This window comes from Agelaius phoeniceus, chromosome 27 (assembly GCF_051311805.1).
Source record: "Agelaius phoeniceus isolate bAgePho1 chromosome 27, bAgePho1.hap1, whole genome shotgun sequence".
NCBI lineage: Eukaryota > Metazoa > Chordata > Aves > Passeriformes > Icteridae > Agelaius > Agelaius phoeniceus.
In genome coordinates, this window is record NC_135291.1 from 5,205,521 (window position 1) to 5,225,487 (window position 19,967).

General features: G+C 52.4%; 2 protein-coding genes across 2 annotated transcripts in view; one reads left to right on the plus strand and one right to left on the minus strand.

The window, feature by feature from the left end:
* The window catches only part of LOC143695937 (uncharacterized), a 297,449-nt gene that overhangs the window by 205,979 nt on the left and 71,503 nt on the right, over positions 1–19,967 (plus strand). The window lies entirely within an intron of this gene.
* LOC143695909 (serine/threonine-protein kinase PAK 3-like) lies at positions 1,310–15,210 on the minus strand. Its single transcript, XM_077191106.1, has 11 exons — positions 15,012–15,210; positions 8,246–8,283; positions 7,392–7,842; positions 6,900–6,963; positions 6,021–6,069; positions 4,873–4,982; positions 4,001–4,118; positions 3,508–3,607; positions 2,893–3,089; positions 1,846–1,983; positions 1,310–1,399 (listed from the first exon to the last, which is right to left on the minus strand). The coding sequence occupies exons 1-11, from the start codon at positions 15,208–15,210 to the stop codon at positions 1,310–1,312; spliced, it is 1,554 nt and encodes a 517-aa protein (XP_077047221.1).

The window sequence follows — 19,967 nt, forward strand, 5'->3', positions numbered from 1 at the left end:
TGTGATAAAGGAACCTCACTCTTTAGAATTTTTAAAAGTTTAATAAGGAATAATAAGGGACAAATCAGTAACAGCGCTGGGTGTTGGCAATGGCCAGAGGCACACCGGTTAACCACAGCAACTCTTCTTGTCTACTTTTTCCATTGTATTGTTCAAATACATATTCATAATGATTATACATATTCAAACATTTCTTTGAACACATTTACATGTTCCAGGAATTCTTTAGGTTGGTTTGACCCCCAACTCGCCTTTTTAGAGCACGTGCAGGAATCGTGGATTGCTGTTTTGAGGGTTGTGTGTCACTGCCTCACAAGGGCCCCTGTTCTGTGGTTTCAGCAGGTGACAGTGGAAGGGTCAGTGGCAGGGGTCCTCATCACATCCCTTCCTTAAATGTTATCTGACCATGCAGACGCTTTTAGCTATTTCCACAAGTACTTTAAACCAACATTAGCTATTTCACAAACATGTCTGAGTTATTATTGTCAATTATTTACAAAAATAAAAGCATTAGTTCTTATTTCACAATTATGGCTACTTCTGCAAAAGTTAACATTCTAATGCACAACACATGGCATCCACTTTAATATTTTGCAAAAGCCAAAACTATAATGTATGTTTTTCACACTGTCCACTAACTAAAATATCATCCATAAATGATGTTCTGAGGATATGAGCTACACAGGGTCCAGGGCATTGGCCACAAAAAGCTGACAAATTATACTGTAGCAAAAGCAGTGAAAAGTGATTACAAACTGTACTATATCAAACTCATTGTGATTAAGAATATTTTGCAGAAGTCAATACCTAATAGCAAAAGCCAGCACTACCTAGTTATTTATAACAAACCCAGGGCAGGTTTTTCCCTTGCATGGAGCACCTGGGCCTTCCCCGGGCCCCTTCTGCCCTCCTGCAGAGCCGGTGGCATTTTCCAGCACACACAGTTTGTAGCCAAGAGTCGGGTGCAGCCGAGAAGGCTCCAAGCGCCTCCTTCCAGGCTGACTCTGCAGGTGCCGAGGCTGCTCTGGGCTCTGCCAGGGCTCTGCTGGGGCTCAGCTCTGGGCCAGGCTGGGCCCGCTCTCCCCTCACATTGCTCCGGGCAGCTGAGTCACAGCGGGAGAGGGAAGGGACACGTCAGGGGAGTTGAGGTTTAAGAGCGTTTTTATTCATAAAACTTTCATAACAATCAGGCTGCTCTAACTACCATAACTAACTAGCAATGCTAACTACCCTAACTAACTACCAGTGCTAACTACCATGACTAACTAGTTGTCCTAACTACTGTAAGAAGAAGCTGTCCTCAAGAACTTCATATCCTCCGCTGCTCCCTCAGTTGCTTTGCTGCAGTGATCAGAGGTGTCAGGCTGGAGAGAGGCTTGGCTGATGATAAAAATGGGTGCTGCCCAAAGGATAAAAAGGAAAGAAATGAACTGTTACTTTTCAGAGTCAAGTTCCTCACAGGCTCTGTTGCAACAGGACAAAGGGAAATGGTTTGAAAATCGAGGGAAGCAGGCTCAGATTAGATCTAAGGAAGAATTTTTTAACCAGGAGAGTGGGGAAACACTGACAGGAGGTGCCCAGAGATGTGGGAGGTGCCTCCTGCCTGGAAACATCCAAGCTCAGGTGAGGCAGGGCTCTGAGCCCCCTGAGCTGCTTGAAGATGTCCCTGCTCGCTGTGGGGCACCAGGTCCAGATGAGCTCGAAAGGAGCCTGCCAGGCCACAGCAGGCGAGGATTCTGCTTGCTCTGCGCGTGGAACGCAGCGAGACTGGAGACTATCGGAGGGGGCCCCACAAGAAAACCCCTCCCTGGCGCTGCTGCTTCCCCTGCAGCCCTTGGCTCTCACCTGCAGCAGCTCCCGGGCAGCCCAGCGCCGCTCCTCGTCCGGCTCCAGGCTGCACTCGAGGAAGTCCCGCAGCAGAGCCGACAGGCGCCGGGGCTCCTGCAGCTGCGGGGTCCCGTTCTGCCGGATCAGAGCGCGAGCCTGCAGGGAAAGCAAACTCAGCGCTCTGCCAGCTCCCTTCACACCCACACGGGCTCACATCCACCGCGGGGCCTCAGCCCCAGCTCCAGGGCCACTTTCCTCCCTGCCAGAGATGCTGCTCAGAGCTCATTTTGCTATGCCAAGCAAAAAACCCAAACCCTGGGGCTGCCACAGCCACTGCAACATCCAAATGATCTCGCCTTGAGAGCCAGTTTCATTGGCCAGCTTTGTTAGTAGGAACCTCCATCAGAAATAGCCCATTTTGCTTCTCCAAATATGGACACCAGCTTTACAGGCCATTTTCCAGAGTCACTGTGGTCTGCCTGTGTTATTTCAGAGGATTCTTCCATCAAGTGCATCTCTGCAGTGCCACTGACACTCAAGTAAATGCATTCCTGATGCCCCATCCCAGAAACTGCCAGGCAAGAAACAGGAGGTTTGTGATGCTGAAAGCTCAGGCTTGGTGACACGGAAAAAGTAGCTTGGACTAGGAAAGAAATATGTTAGACTATGGGGATGTTAAACCATCATCTTCAGGTTTTAGACAAGTTTCCCAGTGAGAAGAGTCAGGGGGGTGATCATCTTGCAAAATGTCTTTTAGAAACTCCTGCAGAAATCTTGTTGGATTTGGGGCTGGGATTTGCGGGTGGTGTGGAGTTTTCTTGCAAGATAACATTAGAGCTGATGCATTTGCTTCATATTTCCAGGTCATCCTCACAGCCAGAAGAGCTGCAACAACATAAAGCCCAAAGCAAATTGTTGCTGGAGACTGCAGAACATTCGTCTGTGTGGAGGCTGGAGTCCTCTGGGAATTCCCTTCCCATGTGCAGAAACCTCCAGCTGCTGCTCCCAGTGCAGGGTCCCCCTGTGCTCGCAGCCTCTGCAGCCACTGGAGAATTTGCCTCTTACCATGGCCGCCGTTTCCCTGAAGTAAGGAGGTTCTCCTTCCACCATCTCGATGGTCACAATGCCGAAGGACCAGATGTCCACCTTGGGGCCATAAGGAGATCTGGTCACAACTTCTGGGGCCATCCAGTGAGCAGTGCCCACCATGGAGCTGCGCTGGTCCTGCTCAGGGCTGAGCTGAGCGCAGAGGCCAAAATCAGCTGAGGACAGAAAGAAACCCTGTCAAAGGCAGCTGCAATGAGGAAACCAAGCACAAAGATTCCCCATGCTCAGTCTGAGAGTGTAGTAGTGAAGTCAGCTGGAAAAGCCCTCAGGGCTGTAGCCAAGGAAAGATGGAACTGGGCCCTTCAAGAAACCCTCAGCTTTCCTGCAGTGGCTTTTACTGATTCGCTTGGAGCTTTAGATTCCCACTGCTGCCCCTCTGGAAGGGCCATGGCCAGAGCAAAGGCACTGCTGGCCCCCTGCTCCTCTCCTGAGCTCTCTGCAGGGGCAGCCGCTCTCAGCTGGCAGCAGGGGCCGGGCAGTGCCCCCAGCAGCCCTTGTGGGGCTCTGGCCCTCCCTGGGAAGCAGCCCCAGCCCCGCAGCCCGGGAGCGCCGTGCCTGGCCAGGAACACCCACCCAGCCTGACAGAGCCGTCCATGCCCAGGAGGATGTTGGAGCTCTTCAGATCCCTGTGGATCACCCGGTTGGAATGGAGGAAATCCAGGCCCTGCAGACACTGAGAGAGAACAAGAAACACAAGGGCAAAAACCAATGGCTGGAATATATCACACCAGAAGGGACAGCTCAGAATTCTGCCAGCAGCAGCTTTGCTGTGACAGGCCAGGAGTGCAGTGCACACAAGCTCCAGGCAAATGGTTCAAGGCAAAGCTGAGAACAGCAAATCAAATCCAAAGCAGACAGAGAGTACCACAACAGCAGGAGAGAGAACAAGAACAGAGTAGAAGTGCAGTGATGCTGGCAGGCCGTTCACTGCAGAGGCTCTTTCTTCTCCAGCTCATGAAAACAACACAGAAACAAAGCCCTGAGCATGGAGCCACTCCTGTTCTCACGCCCTCTTTGGAAGGACCATCGTGTCGCAGCCATGGGAGTGACAAGCAGGATCCCTCACCTCCCGACTGACAGCTGCCATCTCTCCTTCAGCCATGCGTGTCTGTCTGACAACGTCCCGCAAAGTTCCTCCATCCATATATTCCATCACCAGCCAGAGATCTCCATCCACAAGGAAGCTGGAAGAGGAAAACAATGGCATGGAGATGAAAGTGCAGAGCTCAATTCCCCCATGGAAAAGCCTGGAGGGGAGTTTTGTTTCCAGGTCACTTGTCAGTGAGGACAGAATCAGATGGAGAGACATTCCTGCCAGGCTGCACAGTCCTTGGAATCTGCACAGTCTAAAGGGGAAGGAGACACCTGTGAGAAAGGAGAGGCTTTGGATGGCAAGCAGGTGAAAAATGCAGTTTAGCAACAGCCCAGATCAATGTGGAACCACAACCCTTGGCCCCAGCTGGTTCAGCTTCTGAACTCATCAGTTCCACCATTCCCTCCAGAACAAGGCAACACAACTGCCAGGGTTATCCAGGGGAGGAGGCCGTGCAGCACTTGGGACAAAAGCAGTCAGAAAACCTTTCAGAAAGTCCCTTCAGAAACAGGCAAGGCCAGTGAAAAATGGGCAGAGGCATTTCTGGAAACAAGAACTTGGTCTTACTGGCATTTTTAGCAATGGAAAAGGGCTGGGAAGAAGCAGCCAAGGGAAATAATTTCTGCTGTGGTTTATCAGCACTTGCTGGGAGACACAGCAAACGGGGTCAACTTGAAGGAAAAACCAAAGCAAAGCAACAAAAGCACGTGGAGGGAGTGAACTGCCAGGCTGTTGGTTTGGGAAGATGTGGCTGGGTCAGGCATTTTCAAAACAGGCTACAGACTCCTGATGCCAGGAAAGGTTAACGCAGGGCCCGGGCTCGGGATCAGAGCTGAAACACTCACCTGTCCAAAGAGTTGACAATGTTGGGGTTCTTCTTGTCCTTCAGGAGCAGGATCTCATTCACAGCTCGTTCCCTGTTCTGCCCTCTGAGACTCATTTTCTTGATGGCCACCTGAAGGGACATTGCAGCCTTGAACTGGAGGAGTCTGTGGCAGGAGGCCACAGCAAACACGGAGCGAGTCTTTGTGGAGCGACGGAGCCGGGCTGTGCCAAACTGCCTTGGGATGGGACACCAGAGCTCAGCAAGGGCCATTCCCACAGCCCATTGCTCTGCCAGCTGGGGGCTGCTTACAGGACACATGGCCAGAGACATTTGGCCTTGCAAGCTCTGCAGAAATGGTCCCTCAGCTGTTGGCCTCAAAGCTCTAACAACATTCTCTGCACCTACAGTCTTCTCAAATGCCTCAACACTCCTACTATTATTATTCAAACCCATTTTGCAAGCAGGAGGTAATTCTGGTTCTGTGAAAACAGAGCAAAACAGCCAGGAACCCCTTAGCAATTCTATGGGATTTGGTCATGATTTCAGATCCAGCTGCTCTGTTTGGGATTGCACAACAAAGCAGACACGCACACCCATTGCTCAGGTGATCCCTGTCACAGGCTGCCACTGACACCAGACCCAAACACAACTGCAGGATTAGGAGAGAGCTTTGCTCTGGACATTCGTCTTCTCATTTCTCTCCCTCTCTCTCTGTGAACAGCTGAAGTAGGACTAAAACCCCAAACTGAGCCCAAGCAGGATCTCTCCCTAATCAGACCTTGAGGTATCCTTTGAAGATAAAAGGCAGGATGGAAATAATAATGTTATAGTTTAGCTAAGAATAGCTAAATAATGTTCCTGTCTAAGGTTGGGATGAAGATAAATTGGGCCTCAGTCTCCAGCAGCTGATGCATTCACACTTTTAGATATGAAGGCCAAGCCAGCATGTCCTGCTCTGACAGACACCGCTGCCCTCCTTGCATTCCTTTGGTGCTTCAGAAGGACCAAGTCTGTCCCAGCTGTGCTCTGCAGGCTGACACTGCTCTGCCTTCAGAGGAGCAGCCTGGGCAGGAAAGCTCTGCTGGCCCCCAAAGCTGCAGCCACAGCTCCCAGTAGAGGGGAAAGCCCTGGAGAGCTGCCAGGCGTGCTGGGCGTGTTGGCACTGACCTCTCCTCCAGTGGCCCTGTCGAGTCCTTTATAAACGGTTCCAAAAGCCCTGGAGACAAAACAGCAGAGAAGAAAGAAGCAGCGCTTTAGGCCCTGGCAGGGAAAGCCAGCCCAGACAGGAGATCTCTGCTGCCTGCAGCGTTCACAAACACCTGGGTGCATCGACCCTTCCAACAACAGCACAGCAGCCACCAGCCCTCTGCCATGCAAGGTGTGCAGGAGAAAACTGAGACCCAACATGAAGGAATTGGGCTGGAGCGAATCCCAATGTCCACGCTGAATTGCTTTAGTTCAAAACCTGAGGTGAGAGATGGCTGTCTAAAGAACTGGAAAAGAATGCATTTCATCCTTTTCCATTTCCTGCCTAAGACCTGCAGGTTCTACAAGGGCCCTGCCATCAGGCAGGTGATGCTTTTTCCCCCAGAGTGCATCAGCTCTGTGTCTGTTACTGAATGGATGGGGTCTGCTACCTGTGCTAGAATAGAGCACTTATTAGTTCATCTCTGGTTTCTGTTTCTAAACCATTAGGTTGATAACCCTGACCAGTGGATATTTTTTGAAGGAAAATATTTGAAAGAAATCTTCTTGAGAACTGTTTTCTGACAGTCACCACATGGTGAGTTGTTCTTTTAGGCAATCCAGTTCCAGGGACAGAAGATCTTCCAGGTCCTGCTCCTTGCTGCAGGCAGGACACTGCCAGCCTCAGGGGCCTTTGACGGCACCTTCTGACCACAGTTATCAATTCTGATCAGGACTGAGAGACAGCAGGATGGTAGCCCAGTGTCTGAAGGTGCTTGGAGCTCTCCTGACTTCTCACTTGATCCTGCACCAGCACAACACCCGGCCCTGCTTGTGCAGCAGCAGCTGCCGTGCACTTACCCTTGGCCAATCTGCTCCACTTCCAGGTATTTCTCGGCAGGCTCCTCCTCGCTCACGGTGTTCCCTGAAAGAAACCACGTGGAAGACGCTCCCTCCCAGAGTGAGACCCCGCCTTGCAGCAGAGCCAGAAGCAGCCCCACTCCCTGGGGCCGTGAGCCCCTTGGTGTCAGCTGGGGAAGGACAATAAATGACTCGGTGACATTCAGCTGCAGAGCAACACTGGGTGCAGCTGATGCCAAGACACACACACAGCACCTGCTCGGGCACCCAGGAACAGAGCAGACGTACTCAGCTGCATCAGGCACCACTCCCCTCTCCCCTCTGGCTGCCCGGCTGTGCTGCTGTCAGAATGTTCAGCCCAGGATCCCACAGCGGAGGGAGGTTCATTGTCCTCTTCCCAAGCAGAGGGAGCTTCTCCATCCTCTCCCCAAAATTCTGCAGCTTCTCCATCCTCTTCCCAAAATGCTGCAGCTTCTCCATCCTCTTCCCAACATGCTGCAGGTTTGTCATCATCGTTCCAAGTCAGGGGATGTTTGCTGTCCACTTCCCATGCTGGGAGATGTTCATTCTCCTCTTCCCATGCAACAGGATGTCCTCCATCCTCATCCCACACTGGGAGATGTCCATTGTCCTCATCCCACTCCGTGGGAGCTTGGCCACTCTGGTCCCACACCAGGGGACATCCACCGTCCTCGTCCCAGGCCGGGAGATGTCCCCTGTCCTTGTCCCACCCCGCGGGAGCCTCGCCGTTGCATTCCCACCCCGCGGGATGTTCGCCCTCGTCTCCCAGAGCAGCGGGAAGTTCACTGTCATCTCCCGGCACTGAGGGAAGTTCATCATCATCCCCCAGAGCAACGGGAAGCTCACTGCTGTCTTCCTCCTTGTTGACCTCCTCTTCATAAGCAGAGGGAGCCCCAGGAGGTGCTGGTGCTGCTTCTGTGCCCTGTGGACAGACGGCAGTGTGAGGGACAGGAAGTTCTATCTCAGTTATCACCTTATTTATCCTCAGCTGCACATCCAGCTGCACTACGCAGAAATGGGGTTTGGAGCTGTTCCAACTAACAATGGGCTAAAGTCGACATTGCCACTTATTGTTGGGAATTCCATATTCCACCATGGCTAAAGCCAGCAAGCAATCCTCTGCCTGCAAAACCAGACCTGCAGCTCTTCAAAAGCTCTTCAGCAGAAAAGGAGAAAACTGATGGGAATTCCTTTGCTGCTGCTGCTGCAGCAAAGACACTGACAGGACCTTTCCTTCAGCCTCCCAGGCTGGCCCTCGACTGCCACATGCCGAGCTCACAACTTGCTGCACAATTCCAAACACCAAAGGTTCCTTTCCCACTCACCGAAGGAGGAGCTGCTCGGAATCCAGACATGAGGTGCCCTGCAATGGGAGAGGGAACATGAACCAGATGCTGTTAGGAGAAAAACTGCCAGTGCTGGGAAATGCCACGGAGCAAGGCAACCCCAAGAGAGCATTTTGCTTTCACTGCATCCCTCCAGGAGCCACAGTCCCTTCCCACAGCAAGCAAGAGAACAAGAACAAAACACTGGGCTGGGTCAGTTCTTGGCTGGAGCAGCAAACGGAGGCAGTTCCAGGCTCTGCTGGCACAGACTCCCTGCTTGAGGGAACAGAACCCCCCAGGGCTCATTGCAGGTGCTGTGCACGCCCCGCTGGCTGCAGACACCCCCTTTTTCAGCTGCAGCTGCTGGCAGGAGCTCTCCCAAAGCAATGGTGTCTTCATGGCAATTTGATTCCAAAGTCAACTCAGCTCCAGAGGAAGAACAGAAAGCACACAGCAAGCCCAAAGCCACAGATGCTGCACCGAGGGAAAACCTCAACTTACGTGCCAAGTGGGTTAAAAAATACCCCGAATAAGCCACAGAGTACAGAGTGCAAACTGCAGCAGCCACATGCTGGATCATTTTGGCTGTGCTGCACACGCCTGCAGCCTGTAGCCCTGCAAGCACAGAAGGACAGGGCTGGGCTGGCTGCTGAGAATGCCTCGGGCAGGAGGATCCTCCGGCAGCGAGCCCAGAGCCACTCTGGGCACTGAGGCCTCCGTGTCCCACAGCAACGGGAACACCACGGGGACGTGGCGCTGTTCCTGTGACATCCCAGCAGCAGCTCACGCAGAAACCGCCTGGAAGGTTCTCCTGTGTCACAAAGGAGCACAAAGAACCCTCCCAGGGCACAGCCCATGGCCCAAAGGATGCAAGAGGAACTCGGAAAATGCAGCAAACAAGGACACCCCATAGCCCAGCCTGAACACTGAGGAGAACAAGGACAGGACCAAAGCAAATGAAACGTGACCTTTAGTCACTGATAGTTCTGACTAAAAGCAGCAAGCCTTGCTCCATCTGGGATCTTTGTTCTAGTTCTAAAAACAAGCAAGGTCCTCCACTCTAAATACACAGAAGGCAGGAACTGGGGAGGAGGTGGGATTAGGAAGGAGGAGGAGGAGGAGGGAGAGAGGAAAAGGAGGAGCAGGAAGAGGAGGAGCAGGAGCAGGAACAGGAGGAACAGGAGATTCCAGTGCCCCCTGTGGCCGCAGCCACGGGACCATCGCCCCCACCTTGTCTTGCAGCTCAGTGGGGAGGGGGAGCTCGTCCCAAATCTATCCAGGAGTCCCTGAGAGGGTGTTTTATTGGGGGGGTATTTGGAACTTGTAGATTGTGGAATTGACCCCAAATATCATCTGGTGTCTCTGGGAGGTTTTTTTTTCTCTGTGTGTGTAGGTTTGGATCTTGCAGGACCCCAAAGCTGAGCCCCTTGCGGGGATCTTTGGGGGCCCACGTGGCCATTGCCCAGTATGGGCAGAGGAGGACATTGGTCCTGGGGACCCCTGGGAGAGCAGAGGAGGGGAACCCCTGGGACCCCCAGAGTGGGGAGAGCAGAGAGGGGCGATCCCAGAGCTGGGGGACCCCGGCAGACTGGAAAGGGGGGGAGCCTGGAGAGGAGAGACCCCTGGGATCCCTGGGATCTCAAAGTAGAGCATCAGGGGAGAAGGGCCCCCATGGACCCCCAAAAGGCCCTGGATCATCCCTGAGCAGGACGCCAGAGAATGGAGAAGCCCTGGAACCATTGGACCCCCATGATCCCAAGGAAAGGAAATCAGGAAACCTCTGGAACACCAGAAGTGGAGAGATGAGTGATAGGGAAATCCTGGGAGAGCTTTTTGGGCTGAACCTTGACATTGCGGAGATTTTCATGGACACAAGACTCCTGCTGACTTCTAGAGATGGACCTGGCCAGGAGGAGCCTCTACTCCAAGGTGTTCCCACCTTGGTTTCCCCCAAACCAGGATCTGTCATTCCCAAGCTGTGGCCAGATGGCAGAGGAGGAAAAGGCCCAGACATTCCGCACAAGGAGGGGCTGCAAACCCAGCGCAGGGAGCTGCAGGGAGGAAAGAGCCCCCCTGAGCCAGGAAGGCGGCCGGAGATCCAGGCAGAGCTCAGAGCTGGTGGAGAAGCCTCATGGCAGGGAGACGCCCCACAAATGCTTGGAATGTGGGAAGGGTTTCAGCTACAGCTCCACCCTGATGGAACACCTGAACATCCACACTGGGAAGAGGCCCTGGGAGTGTGAGGAATGTGGGAAGAGCTTCAGTGGGACCTCCGACCTCAGCAAGCACCACAAGATCCACACTGGGGAATGGCCCTGTATGAGTGCTTGGAATGTCAGAGGAGCTTCAGGTAGAATTCAGAGATCGTCACTCACCAGCACTTGCACACCAGGGAGAGGCCCTGCGAGTGTCCCGAGAGTGGGAAGAGCTTCGTGCGCTGCTCCAGCTCCATCCCCCATGGGAGGATCTGTGCTGGATGATCCCCAGTGACCCCCGTTGGGCAGAGCCCTGGTGACCCCTGTTCTGGGTGATCCCCGTTGGGTGGGGGGAAGGTGTTGGAGAGATTTCTTTCCCTTCTCCTTGTGCTGCTGTGATTTGGTAATAAATTCCCTCCGTGTGCCCAGGCCGGGTCTGTTGTGCCCGTGCGGGATTTGCTGAGGGATCTCTCCCGGTCCTTGTCCCCAGCCAGGAACCCTCGGTTCCATTTTCTGTCCCTGTGCGGCTGCGGGGGCAGGGACAGAGCGGCTCTGGGGGTGCCTGGCATCGGGCCAGCGTCACCGCTCGCCACGGGCACCGCTGAGATCCCGCGCCCCTGGGCACGCATTGCTGGGCTCACCTGAGCTCCCACCTGCCCAGCGCCCCAAGGTTCCCCCTCCCCAAAAAACTCCCAGCCCGGGGCTGCAGCGGCCCGGAAAGGCCTCAGCCAATCAAAACACAGCCAAAACGCGCCGCAGCCAATGGGAACGCGGGGCGTTGAAGAGTCATCAGTTGTGTGGCCGGAGCCTCTGAGATCGGGTCGCCAAAAGTGGCGGCAGCCAATGAGAGCGCGCGGCGCTGCCGAGCCCGCCCTGCTCCGGACTGGTGCTGCCAGCGCAGCGCGGCTGCTTTGGGGCTGCTGCTCCCTGCCCGGCCCCGGCCATGGGGCGAGGGGCGGCAGCTGGGGCCCTACTGGTGGCACTGGTGGTGCTGGGAGCCCCCCCGGCTGCGGGCGCGGAGCTCTCGGGTGAGCGGGGTCGGGAGGCGCTGGGACAGGGGGGAGAAGGGGGAAAAGGGAGCCAAGGGGGAGACCGGAATGGAGGGGGAGGAGGAGGGGACCCCCCAAAGGCCGAGCGGGAGGGGCTGAGGATTGGGGGGAGGTGAGGAAGGGGTGGGAGACGGTGGGAAAGTGGGGAAAAGGGGAGAGTGGGACCCCAAAACAGGAACCCAGCACCCCCCACCCGGACCCCACCTGCGTCCCCCGCCGGGGCTGTTTGGGGAGGGGGCGCGTGGGGGGCGCCCAGGTCGAGCCCAGAGCCCAGCGCTGCCCTAGCCCGACCTGCCTCGCCTCTATCCCCGAGCTCCCCCCTCTTCAATCATCGCCAGATCCCCACTGGGGAAAAGCCCTACGAGGGTGGGGAGTGTGAGAAGAGCTTCAGCAACAGCTCCGACCTAAGGGCACGCTGCCACATCCACTCCGGGAGAGGCCCTGCGAGTGCCCTGATTGCAGGAAGAGCTTTATACGCTGTTCCAGCTCCATCTTTAGTGCAATACAACAATCCCCCATGGGAGGATCCCCATTGGATGATCCCCAGTGACCCCCGTTGGGCAGAGCCCTGGTTATGCCCATTCTGGGTGACCCTTGTTGGGTGGGGGGAAGGTGTTGGAGAAATTTATTTCCCCTCTCCTTGTGCTGCTGTGATTTGGTTGGTAATAAATTCCCTCCCTGTGCCCAGGCTGGGCCTGTGATGCCCATTTTGGTGTTTGATGAGGGATCTCTCCCTGTCTTATCTCAACCCAGGAACTCTTGGTTAAATTTTCTCTGCCCTGTGCAGCTGTGGGAGGCAGGGACAGAGTGGCTTTGGTGGGTGGCTGACATCAGGCAGCATCACCCAGGCCATGGGCACCCCTGAGATCCCAGTGTGGTGGTGCATTGCCCCCTCCTCCTTTCCAGGCTGCGGTGTGATCTGAGAAATGCTTGTTAGGTCTTGTCCTTGGAAACGGCACCTGGGTTTTGCTCTTTCCAAACTTATCAGAAACACTGTCTGCTCCCAGGAACTGCTAAAAGGTTCCTGTTTTCCTTATGACCAGCCTTGGAAAATATTCCTGTCTTGGTTTGGAAAGAGAGGTAGCTGCTTAAGGAAGGCAGGAGCCTCCCCTGAAATGGAAAATGTAAACCTCCTCCCTCTGAATTGTTATGAAATTGAAATTAAGGGGGCTCGCAGGCAAATATATGGGAGCAGGGATAAGAGTTCTTTATTAGGGAAAAAAATAAAAGGACAAAATAAACAATGCAGTAAATCCAACTAACACTGCCAGAGTCAGAACACAACCTGACATCCTGTTGTTCAGGGTGTTGGTAGCAGTCCAAGTGGAAATGTGCCTGCAGTCCTCCTGGAGTAGCAGATACGGTTTTGTTGGAGCAGTGGTCCTGTAGAAAGGGTGAAGTCTTCCTCTGAATATCCAGTGGAAGAGGCAGCTGTTTCCTCTGGGGATCCAGTGGAGAAAGCCATGCTGGTGTTCCAGAATCTCAAGATTATATCTGGGTAGCAATGCTTGGCTCCTCTCTCTGGGCTCGCATCTCCCAGTGGGATGCTGTAGATCTTATCAGCCATGCAGTGACATGCAACAGCCTATTAACAACAGATGTCTCCCCTGAGGGAGGATTGGTTGTGGAAAAGATAAGGAAAACAGAAGACAACTGCCATTCAGATGGCAAATAGAAAGCATGGCAGTCAGGACATTACCCACCCCTTATTCTATTTCCATCTGCATCACAATGAAACCTTACACAGAGTTCTCACTTAAGACTAGGTTTCCCTGTGGTCCACAATGGCTTTCACCATCTTTCTGCATTACCCATCAAGTGTAACCAGGTCCTTGAGCAAAAACAATTCCATGGATGGGTTTGTCTTTGCCTGAGGTGGAATTAATCCAAACAGTCTTCCCTAAAATGCCTTTCATATGTACCACAGGAACTTTATCTCCCTCCACTGTGTGCAGGGGTTCAGACTGGGCAGGACCAGCTCGATTTATGGACCCTCTGGTGTTGACCATCCAGGTGGCTTTTGCTAAGTTCATTTCCCAATTTCTAAAAGTCCCCCCACTGAGTGCCTTAAGGGTAGTTTTAAGTAGTCCATTGCACCCATCAGCTTTCCCAGCAGTTGGTGCATGATAGAGGATATGGTATATCCATTCAATACTATGTTCCCTGGCCCAGGTGTTAAAGCCATTCTTGAAATGGGTCCCGTTGTCTGACTCAATCCTCTCAGGGCTACCATGCCTCCAAAGGACCTGGTTTTCAAGGCCCAGGATGGTGTTCCAGGCATTAGCATGAGACACAGGGTAGGTTTCCAACCATCCAGTGGTGGCTTCCACCATGGTCAGCAGGTAGTGCTTGCCCTGGCGTGTCTGGGGCAGTGTGATGGAGTCAATCTGCCAGGCCTCCCCATACTTGTACTTGGACCATTGCCCACCGTACCATAGGGGCTTCACTCGCTTGGCCTGCTTGATGGCAGCACACGTCTCACAGTCATGGATAACCTGTGAAATACCGTCCATGGTTAAATCCACCCCTCAGTCTTGTGCCCACTTATAGGTGGCATCTCTGCCCTGATGGCCTGAGGAATCATGGGCCCATTGAGCTAGGAACAACTCCCCCTTATGTTGCCAATCTAAGTCTATCTTCGACACCTCTATTTTTGCAGCCTGGTCTACCTGCTCATTGTTTCAGTGTTCCTCATTAGCTCTACTCTTGGGAACATGAGCATCTACATGGTGGACTTTCACAGGTAGCCTCCCTACCCTGGTAGCGATGTCTTTCCACTCATCAGCAGCCCAAATTGGTTTTCCTCTACGCTGCCAGTTGGACTCTTTCCACCTCTCCAGCCATCCCCACAGAGCATTGGCTACCATCCATGAATCAGTATAAAGGTAGAGTTTTGGCCACTTCTCTCTTTCAGCAATGTCCAGGGCCAGCTGAACAGCTTTGAGTTCAGCAAGTTGACTTGATCCACCTTCTCCTTCAGTGGCCTCTGCAACCTGTCGTGTGGGGCTCCATACGGCTGCTTTCCACTTCCAGTTCATCCCTACGATGCGACAGGAACCGTCAGTGAAAAGAGCGTAGCGCGTTTCCTCTGGGGGCAGTTGGTCATAGGGAGGAGCTTCTTCAGCACGTCACTGGTTCTTGTTCCTCTTCATCAGTGAGACCAAAGTTCTCACTTTCTGGCCAGTTTGTAATTATTGCCAAAATCCCAGGGTGATTCAGTTTCCAATATGGGCGCACTGTGTGATGAGAGCAATCCATTTACTCCATGTGGTGTCAGTGGCGTGGTGGGAGGTGGGAACCTTTCCTTTAAACATCCACCCCAGTACTGGTAGTTGGGGTGCCAGGAGGAGTTGCGCTTTTGTGCCAATCACCTCTGAGGCAGCCTGGACTCCTTCATAGGCAGCCAAGATTTTCCTCTCTGTGGAAGTGTAGTTGGCTTTGGATCTTCTGTAACTTCTGCTCTAGAAGTTGGTTGGCCTCGAGTCTCCCCAGGCATCTTCTGCCAAAGGCTCCAGGACACACCATTGTTCCCGGCTACAGAGCAGAGCACGTTCTGCACCTCTGGTCCTGTCCTGACTGGGCCAAGGGCTACAGCATGAGTGATCTTCTGCTTGATCTGTGCAAAGGCTTGTTGCTGCTCAGGGCCCCAGGGGAAATCGTTCTTCTTGCGGGTGACCAGGTAGAGAGGGCTCACAGTCTGACTGTACTCGGGAATGTGCATTCTCCAAAAACCTATTGCGTCTAGGAGAGCTTGTGTTTCCTTCTTGCTGGTTGGTGGAGACATTGCTGTGATCTTGTTGATGACCTCAGTGGGAATCTGACACCGTCCATCTTGCCACTTTACTCCAGGAACTGGATCTTTTGGGTAGGTCCCTTGATTTTGCTCTTCTTGATAGCGAAGCCGGCTTCCAGCAGAATCTGGATGATCCTCTCTCCTTTCTCAAACACTTCCATCGCTGTGTTCCCCCACACAATGATGCCATTGATGTACTGCAAGTTCTCTGGAGCCTCACCCTTTTCCAGTGCACTCTGGATCAGTCCATGGCAGATGATGGGGCTGTGCTTCCACCCCTGGGGCAGTCGGTTCCAGGTGTACTGCACGCCCCTCCTGGTGAAAGCAAACTGAGGCCTGCATTCTGCTGCCAGAGGAATGGAGAAGAGCACCTTAGCATTGTCAATGGTGGCATACCCCTTTGCTGCCTTGGACTCCAGCTCGTACTGGAGTTCCAGCATGTCCAGCACAGCAGCACTCAGTGGTGGAGTCACTTCATTCAAGCCACGATAGTCCACAGTCAATCTCCATTCTCTGTCAGACTTGCACACAGGCCAGATGGGACTGTTGAAGGGTGAGTGGGTTTTGCTGACCACCCCTTGGCTCTCCAGCTCACGGATCATTTTGTGCATGGGGATCACAGCATCCCAATTTGTCCGATACTGCCGGTGGTGCACTGTCGAGGTGGCATTTGCACTCGTTGCTCTTCCACCTTCAGAAGTCCTATTGCAGATGGGTTTTCTGATAGTCCAGGCAAGGTATTCAACTGCTTCATGTTCTCTGCCTCTACAGCAGCTATTCCAAAAGCTCACTTGAGTCTTTCTGGGTCTTTGTAAAGCCATTCCAGAGGAAGTCGATGCCCAGAACACACAGGGCCTCTGGGCCAGTCACAATAGGATGTTTCTGCCCCTCTTTCCCAGTCAGGCTCACCTTGGCTTCCAACACAGTCAATCCCCGTCACCCTGGCAATGGAAACAGGTTCCGCCCCAATGTGTCCCGATGGTATTAGAGTACACTGCACACCAGTATCAACTAAGGCATCATATTTTTGTGGCTTTGATGTGTCAGGCCATCAGATCCACACCGTCTAAAAGATCCAGTTTTCCCATGCCTCTTCCTGGCTACAGGCAGGGGCCCCCTAATCCTGGTTATTATTTCTTTCCTGGGCATGCATGCTAGAGGTTCTCTCCTTCAAGGAGATCTGATAGATCATACCCAGCAGCTCGGTCATGGGAGGTTGAGGCTACCTTCACTTTACTGGAGTTCCCTTGATTAGTGTTTCCCTCGGTGAGTTGATGCACCCGTGCTGCCAGGACAGAAGTGGGTTTTCCATCCCACCTTCCCATGTCTTCCCCATGGTCATGCAGGGAGAACCACACGTCAGCCCCTGGGGTGTACCCTCTCTGTCTAGCTGGGGAATATTGGGCTCTGACTTTGGGGCTGTGACTTGCACTGGTGCCATATGGGAACTGTTGCTCCTCACTGTGGTGGTGCTCACAGGGGTCCCAGGATGAGGGAAGAGATGAGAATGTTGACTCCACAGAAGTCAGAAGGCTTGATTTATTATTTTATGATATATATTATATTAAAACTATACTAAACTATATTATATTAAAACTATACTAAAAGAATAGAAGAAAGGATTTAATCAGAAGGCTAGCTAAGAATAGAAAAAGAATGAGTAACAAAGGCTTGTGACTGACCAAGACAGTCCAGACAGCTGGACTGTGATTGGCCAGTAATTAGAAATAACCACATGAGACCAATCACAGATCCACCTGTTAATTCCACAGCAGCAGATAATTATTGTTTACATTTTGTTCCTGAGGCCTCTCGGCTTCTCAGGAGGAAAAAATCCTAAGGAAAGGATTTTTCATAAAACATGTCTGTGACACCTCACCCCTCCCTCATCTCCTTCATCTCCTCTTTGAGATTTTTAATCACAGCAGAGACATGAGCCAGCATTGGGCCATTGATCATACTCTCACCTTTCTAAGCTTGTTGGCGACAGAGCCCACTGTCTCTTGGTTGGTATCTGCATTAATCGTTGCAATGAAGGTGGTGTATTGAGATGGCCCCAGATTTGCCAGGCTCCACAACATTTACCCTGTGCACCCGACCTTGTCGGGGTCATTTTCATGCTGTCCATCCCTCCCAAAGAGTCCCTCCAATGCTGCTACTTCTCTCAGCTGTTGGATCCCTTCCTCAAGGGTCTTCCAGCACATTCTATGGTGGTGCTCCTGCATGCTCTCCCTGTGGACAAACCTCTCTCTGACACTCATTAAAAGCCGTTCCTAGAGGGAAGGGGACCCTGGCTCCCTTACAAAAATCTGATTGATACCTGAGTCCTGGGTTGAGTGTCCCAAATTTCTTGCCTCACCACCATCCAGTTGCACACCTGTACTTATAAGGTCCCAGACCCAAAGTAGCCAGGTTGTATAAGTCTCATATCCCCATCATACAATGTCTTTGTGCAGATTTTGGAGATTTTCGTACATCAGGGACTCGGTGACGATCTCAACCTCTGGGTCTCCTGAGGGTTGTGGGGGCCCTCCCTTATCTGGGTGCCCTGCTTTCATCTTAGATCTCCTTGTTTCCACAGGAGCAACTGCTGCTGGCTCTGTCTGCCCTTGCAGTTCAGCTGGAACCTGGACAGTTGTAACATCTGTGGGTTCCACTGCTGCACTATTAGATTCTCCCTCTTCGAGACACTGGGAGGGCTTCTCACGAGCTTGGGAAATGTGCTCCTTCAGCATTTGGCTCACCTCGTTTATCTCCTTCACCAGAACCCCCATCCAATCTGGGTAGTTTATAGCTGAGGTGGGCTGTGGGGCAGGGCCAGGCTCTGGGGCAGCATCCCTTGTCTTTGGGGTAGGTGTCAGGGTGGTTATCCAAGTTAATCTTCTCTTATCTCTAAATGCTAAACAGAACAAGCCTTCCAGCAACACCAGCCACTGTTTGATATCATTAGTATTTAGAGTGGATCTGAACCCTTCAAAAACTGGTAGAGCAGACCCAAAGAGATGGCTAAAGGGTTGGGAGAAGATTTCCCCTGGTGTCATTTCCTCACAGCAGGTGCTAATATTAAAGTAACCCCAAAAACATACAGTTAGTGTGTGATAGCTGTGAATCCATGTGCCTGCTTTCCAGAGGAAGTTAAAAAGCCATTAATTCCTCCCCTTATTCACCCATAAAACAAACTGGATAACAGCCACAGTAGCCTTGGTTATAGGACCCATCTTTAGATAAGGGCCTGCAAATGGGAGAAATGTAGCCACAACCACATGCCACCCAAACCAAGGTAAGCTGGACCACATGATGACAGCTTAACAAGGTTTCTGTAGCAGCGTACAAAAATTAGATTACTCAAGAACTGTTATTTCCTTTTTATTTCTGTGCCCTCGAGCCTCACGTTAAGCACCAAAATCTGTCTTGGTTTGGAAAGACAGGAGTCTCCTAAGGAAGGCAAGAGCCTCCCCTGAAATGGAGAATGTAAACCCCCTCCTTCCAAATTGCTATAAATTTTAAATTAAGGGGCCCTCAGGCAAAAAATATGGGAGCAGGGATAACAGTTCTTTAGTAGGGAAGAAAATAAAAGGATAAAATAAACAATGCAGTAAACTAAAACAACACTGACAGAGTCAGAACACAACCTGACACCCTGTGGGTCAGGGTATTGGTAGCAGTCCAATTGGAATCGTGGCTGCAGCCCTCCTAGAGTGTCAGGTGGGTTCTGTTGGAGCAGGGATCCTGTAGAAGAGTGTAGTCTTCCTCTGAAGATCTAGGGGAAGAGAGCAGCTGTTTCCTCTGGGAAATCCAGTGGAGAAAGCCATGCTGGTGTTCCAGAAACTCAAGATTATATCCAGGTAGGAATGCTTGGCTCTCCCCTCTGGGTGGAGCATCTCACACTGGGATGCTGTCGTTCTTATCAGTTGTGCAGTGACATTCAATAGCCTGTTATCAACGGATGTCTCCCCAGTTGTGGAAGAGATAAGGAAAACTGCCTACTTAACAGAAGACAACTGCCATACAGGTGGCAAATAGAATACAATTTGCTTGACAATCCAGGACATTGCCCCAAGCAGAATTTATTGCCCCAAGCAGGATAATTTCACACCAGAACTGAAGCATTGTGAATATTTGTGGTTATTGGCTTTAAAACACTGGGACATGGAAAAGGGGAAATGGATCTGTTACCAAGAGCTGTGGGATGGGTGGGAGCAGTGGGATGAGCTCTGCTGGCAGCTCTCAGCTTTCCCAGGAAGAGGGAAGGGGCCGGATCCAGCCCCATGGATCCCTCAGGTAGTGATTACTACCAGGATGAGAGAGGGTCACAGTGTCACCCTGTCCCTGTCCCCATTCCACAGGATGGACCTGGCTGGATCCCCTTGGGAGAGGGAGCTGCTCCAGAATCCTACCTGACCCTACCCCAATCCTGCTCCATCCATCTATCCCACTTGATCCTGCCCCAGTCCTGTCCCAGTCCTGCTCCATCGATCCCACCTAATCCTGCTCCATCCATTCTACCCAATCCTGCACTGGAATCCCTCCCTGATCCCACTCCATCACTCCTGCCCCAATCCTGCTCCATCCATCCCTTCTGATACTGCTCCAGAATCCAGCTCCATCCCCACTTTACAATTCCACCTGATCCCACTCTAGACCCCTACCCTGATCCAAAATCCCTCCCCAATCCCAGTCTGTCC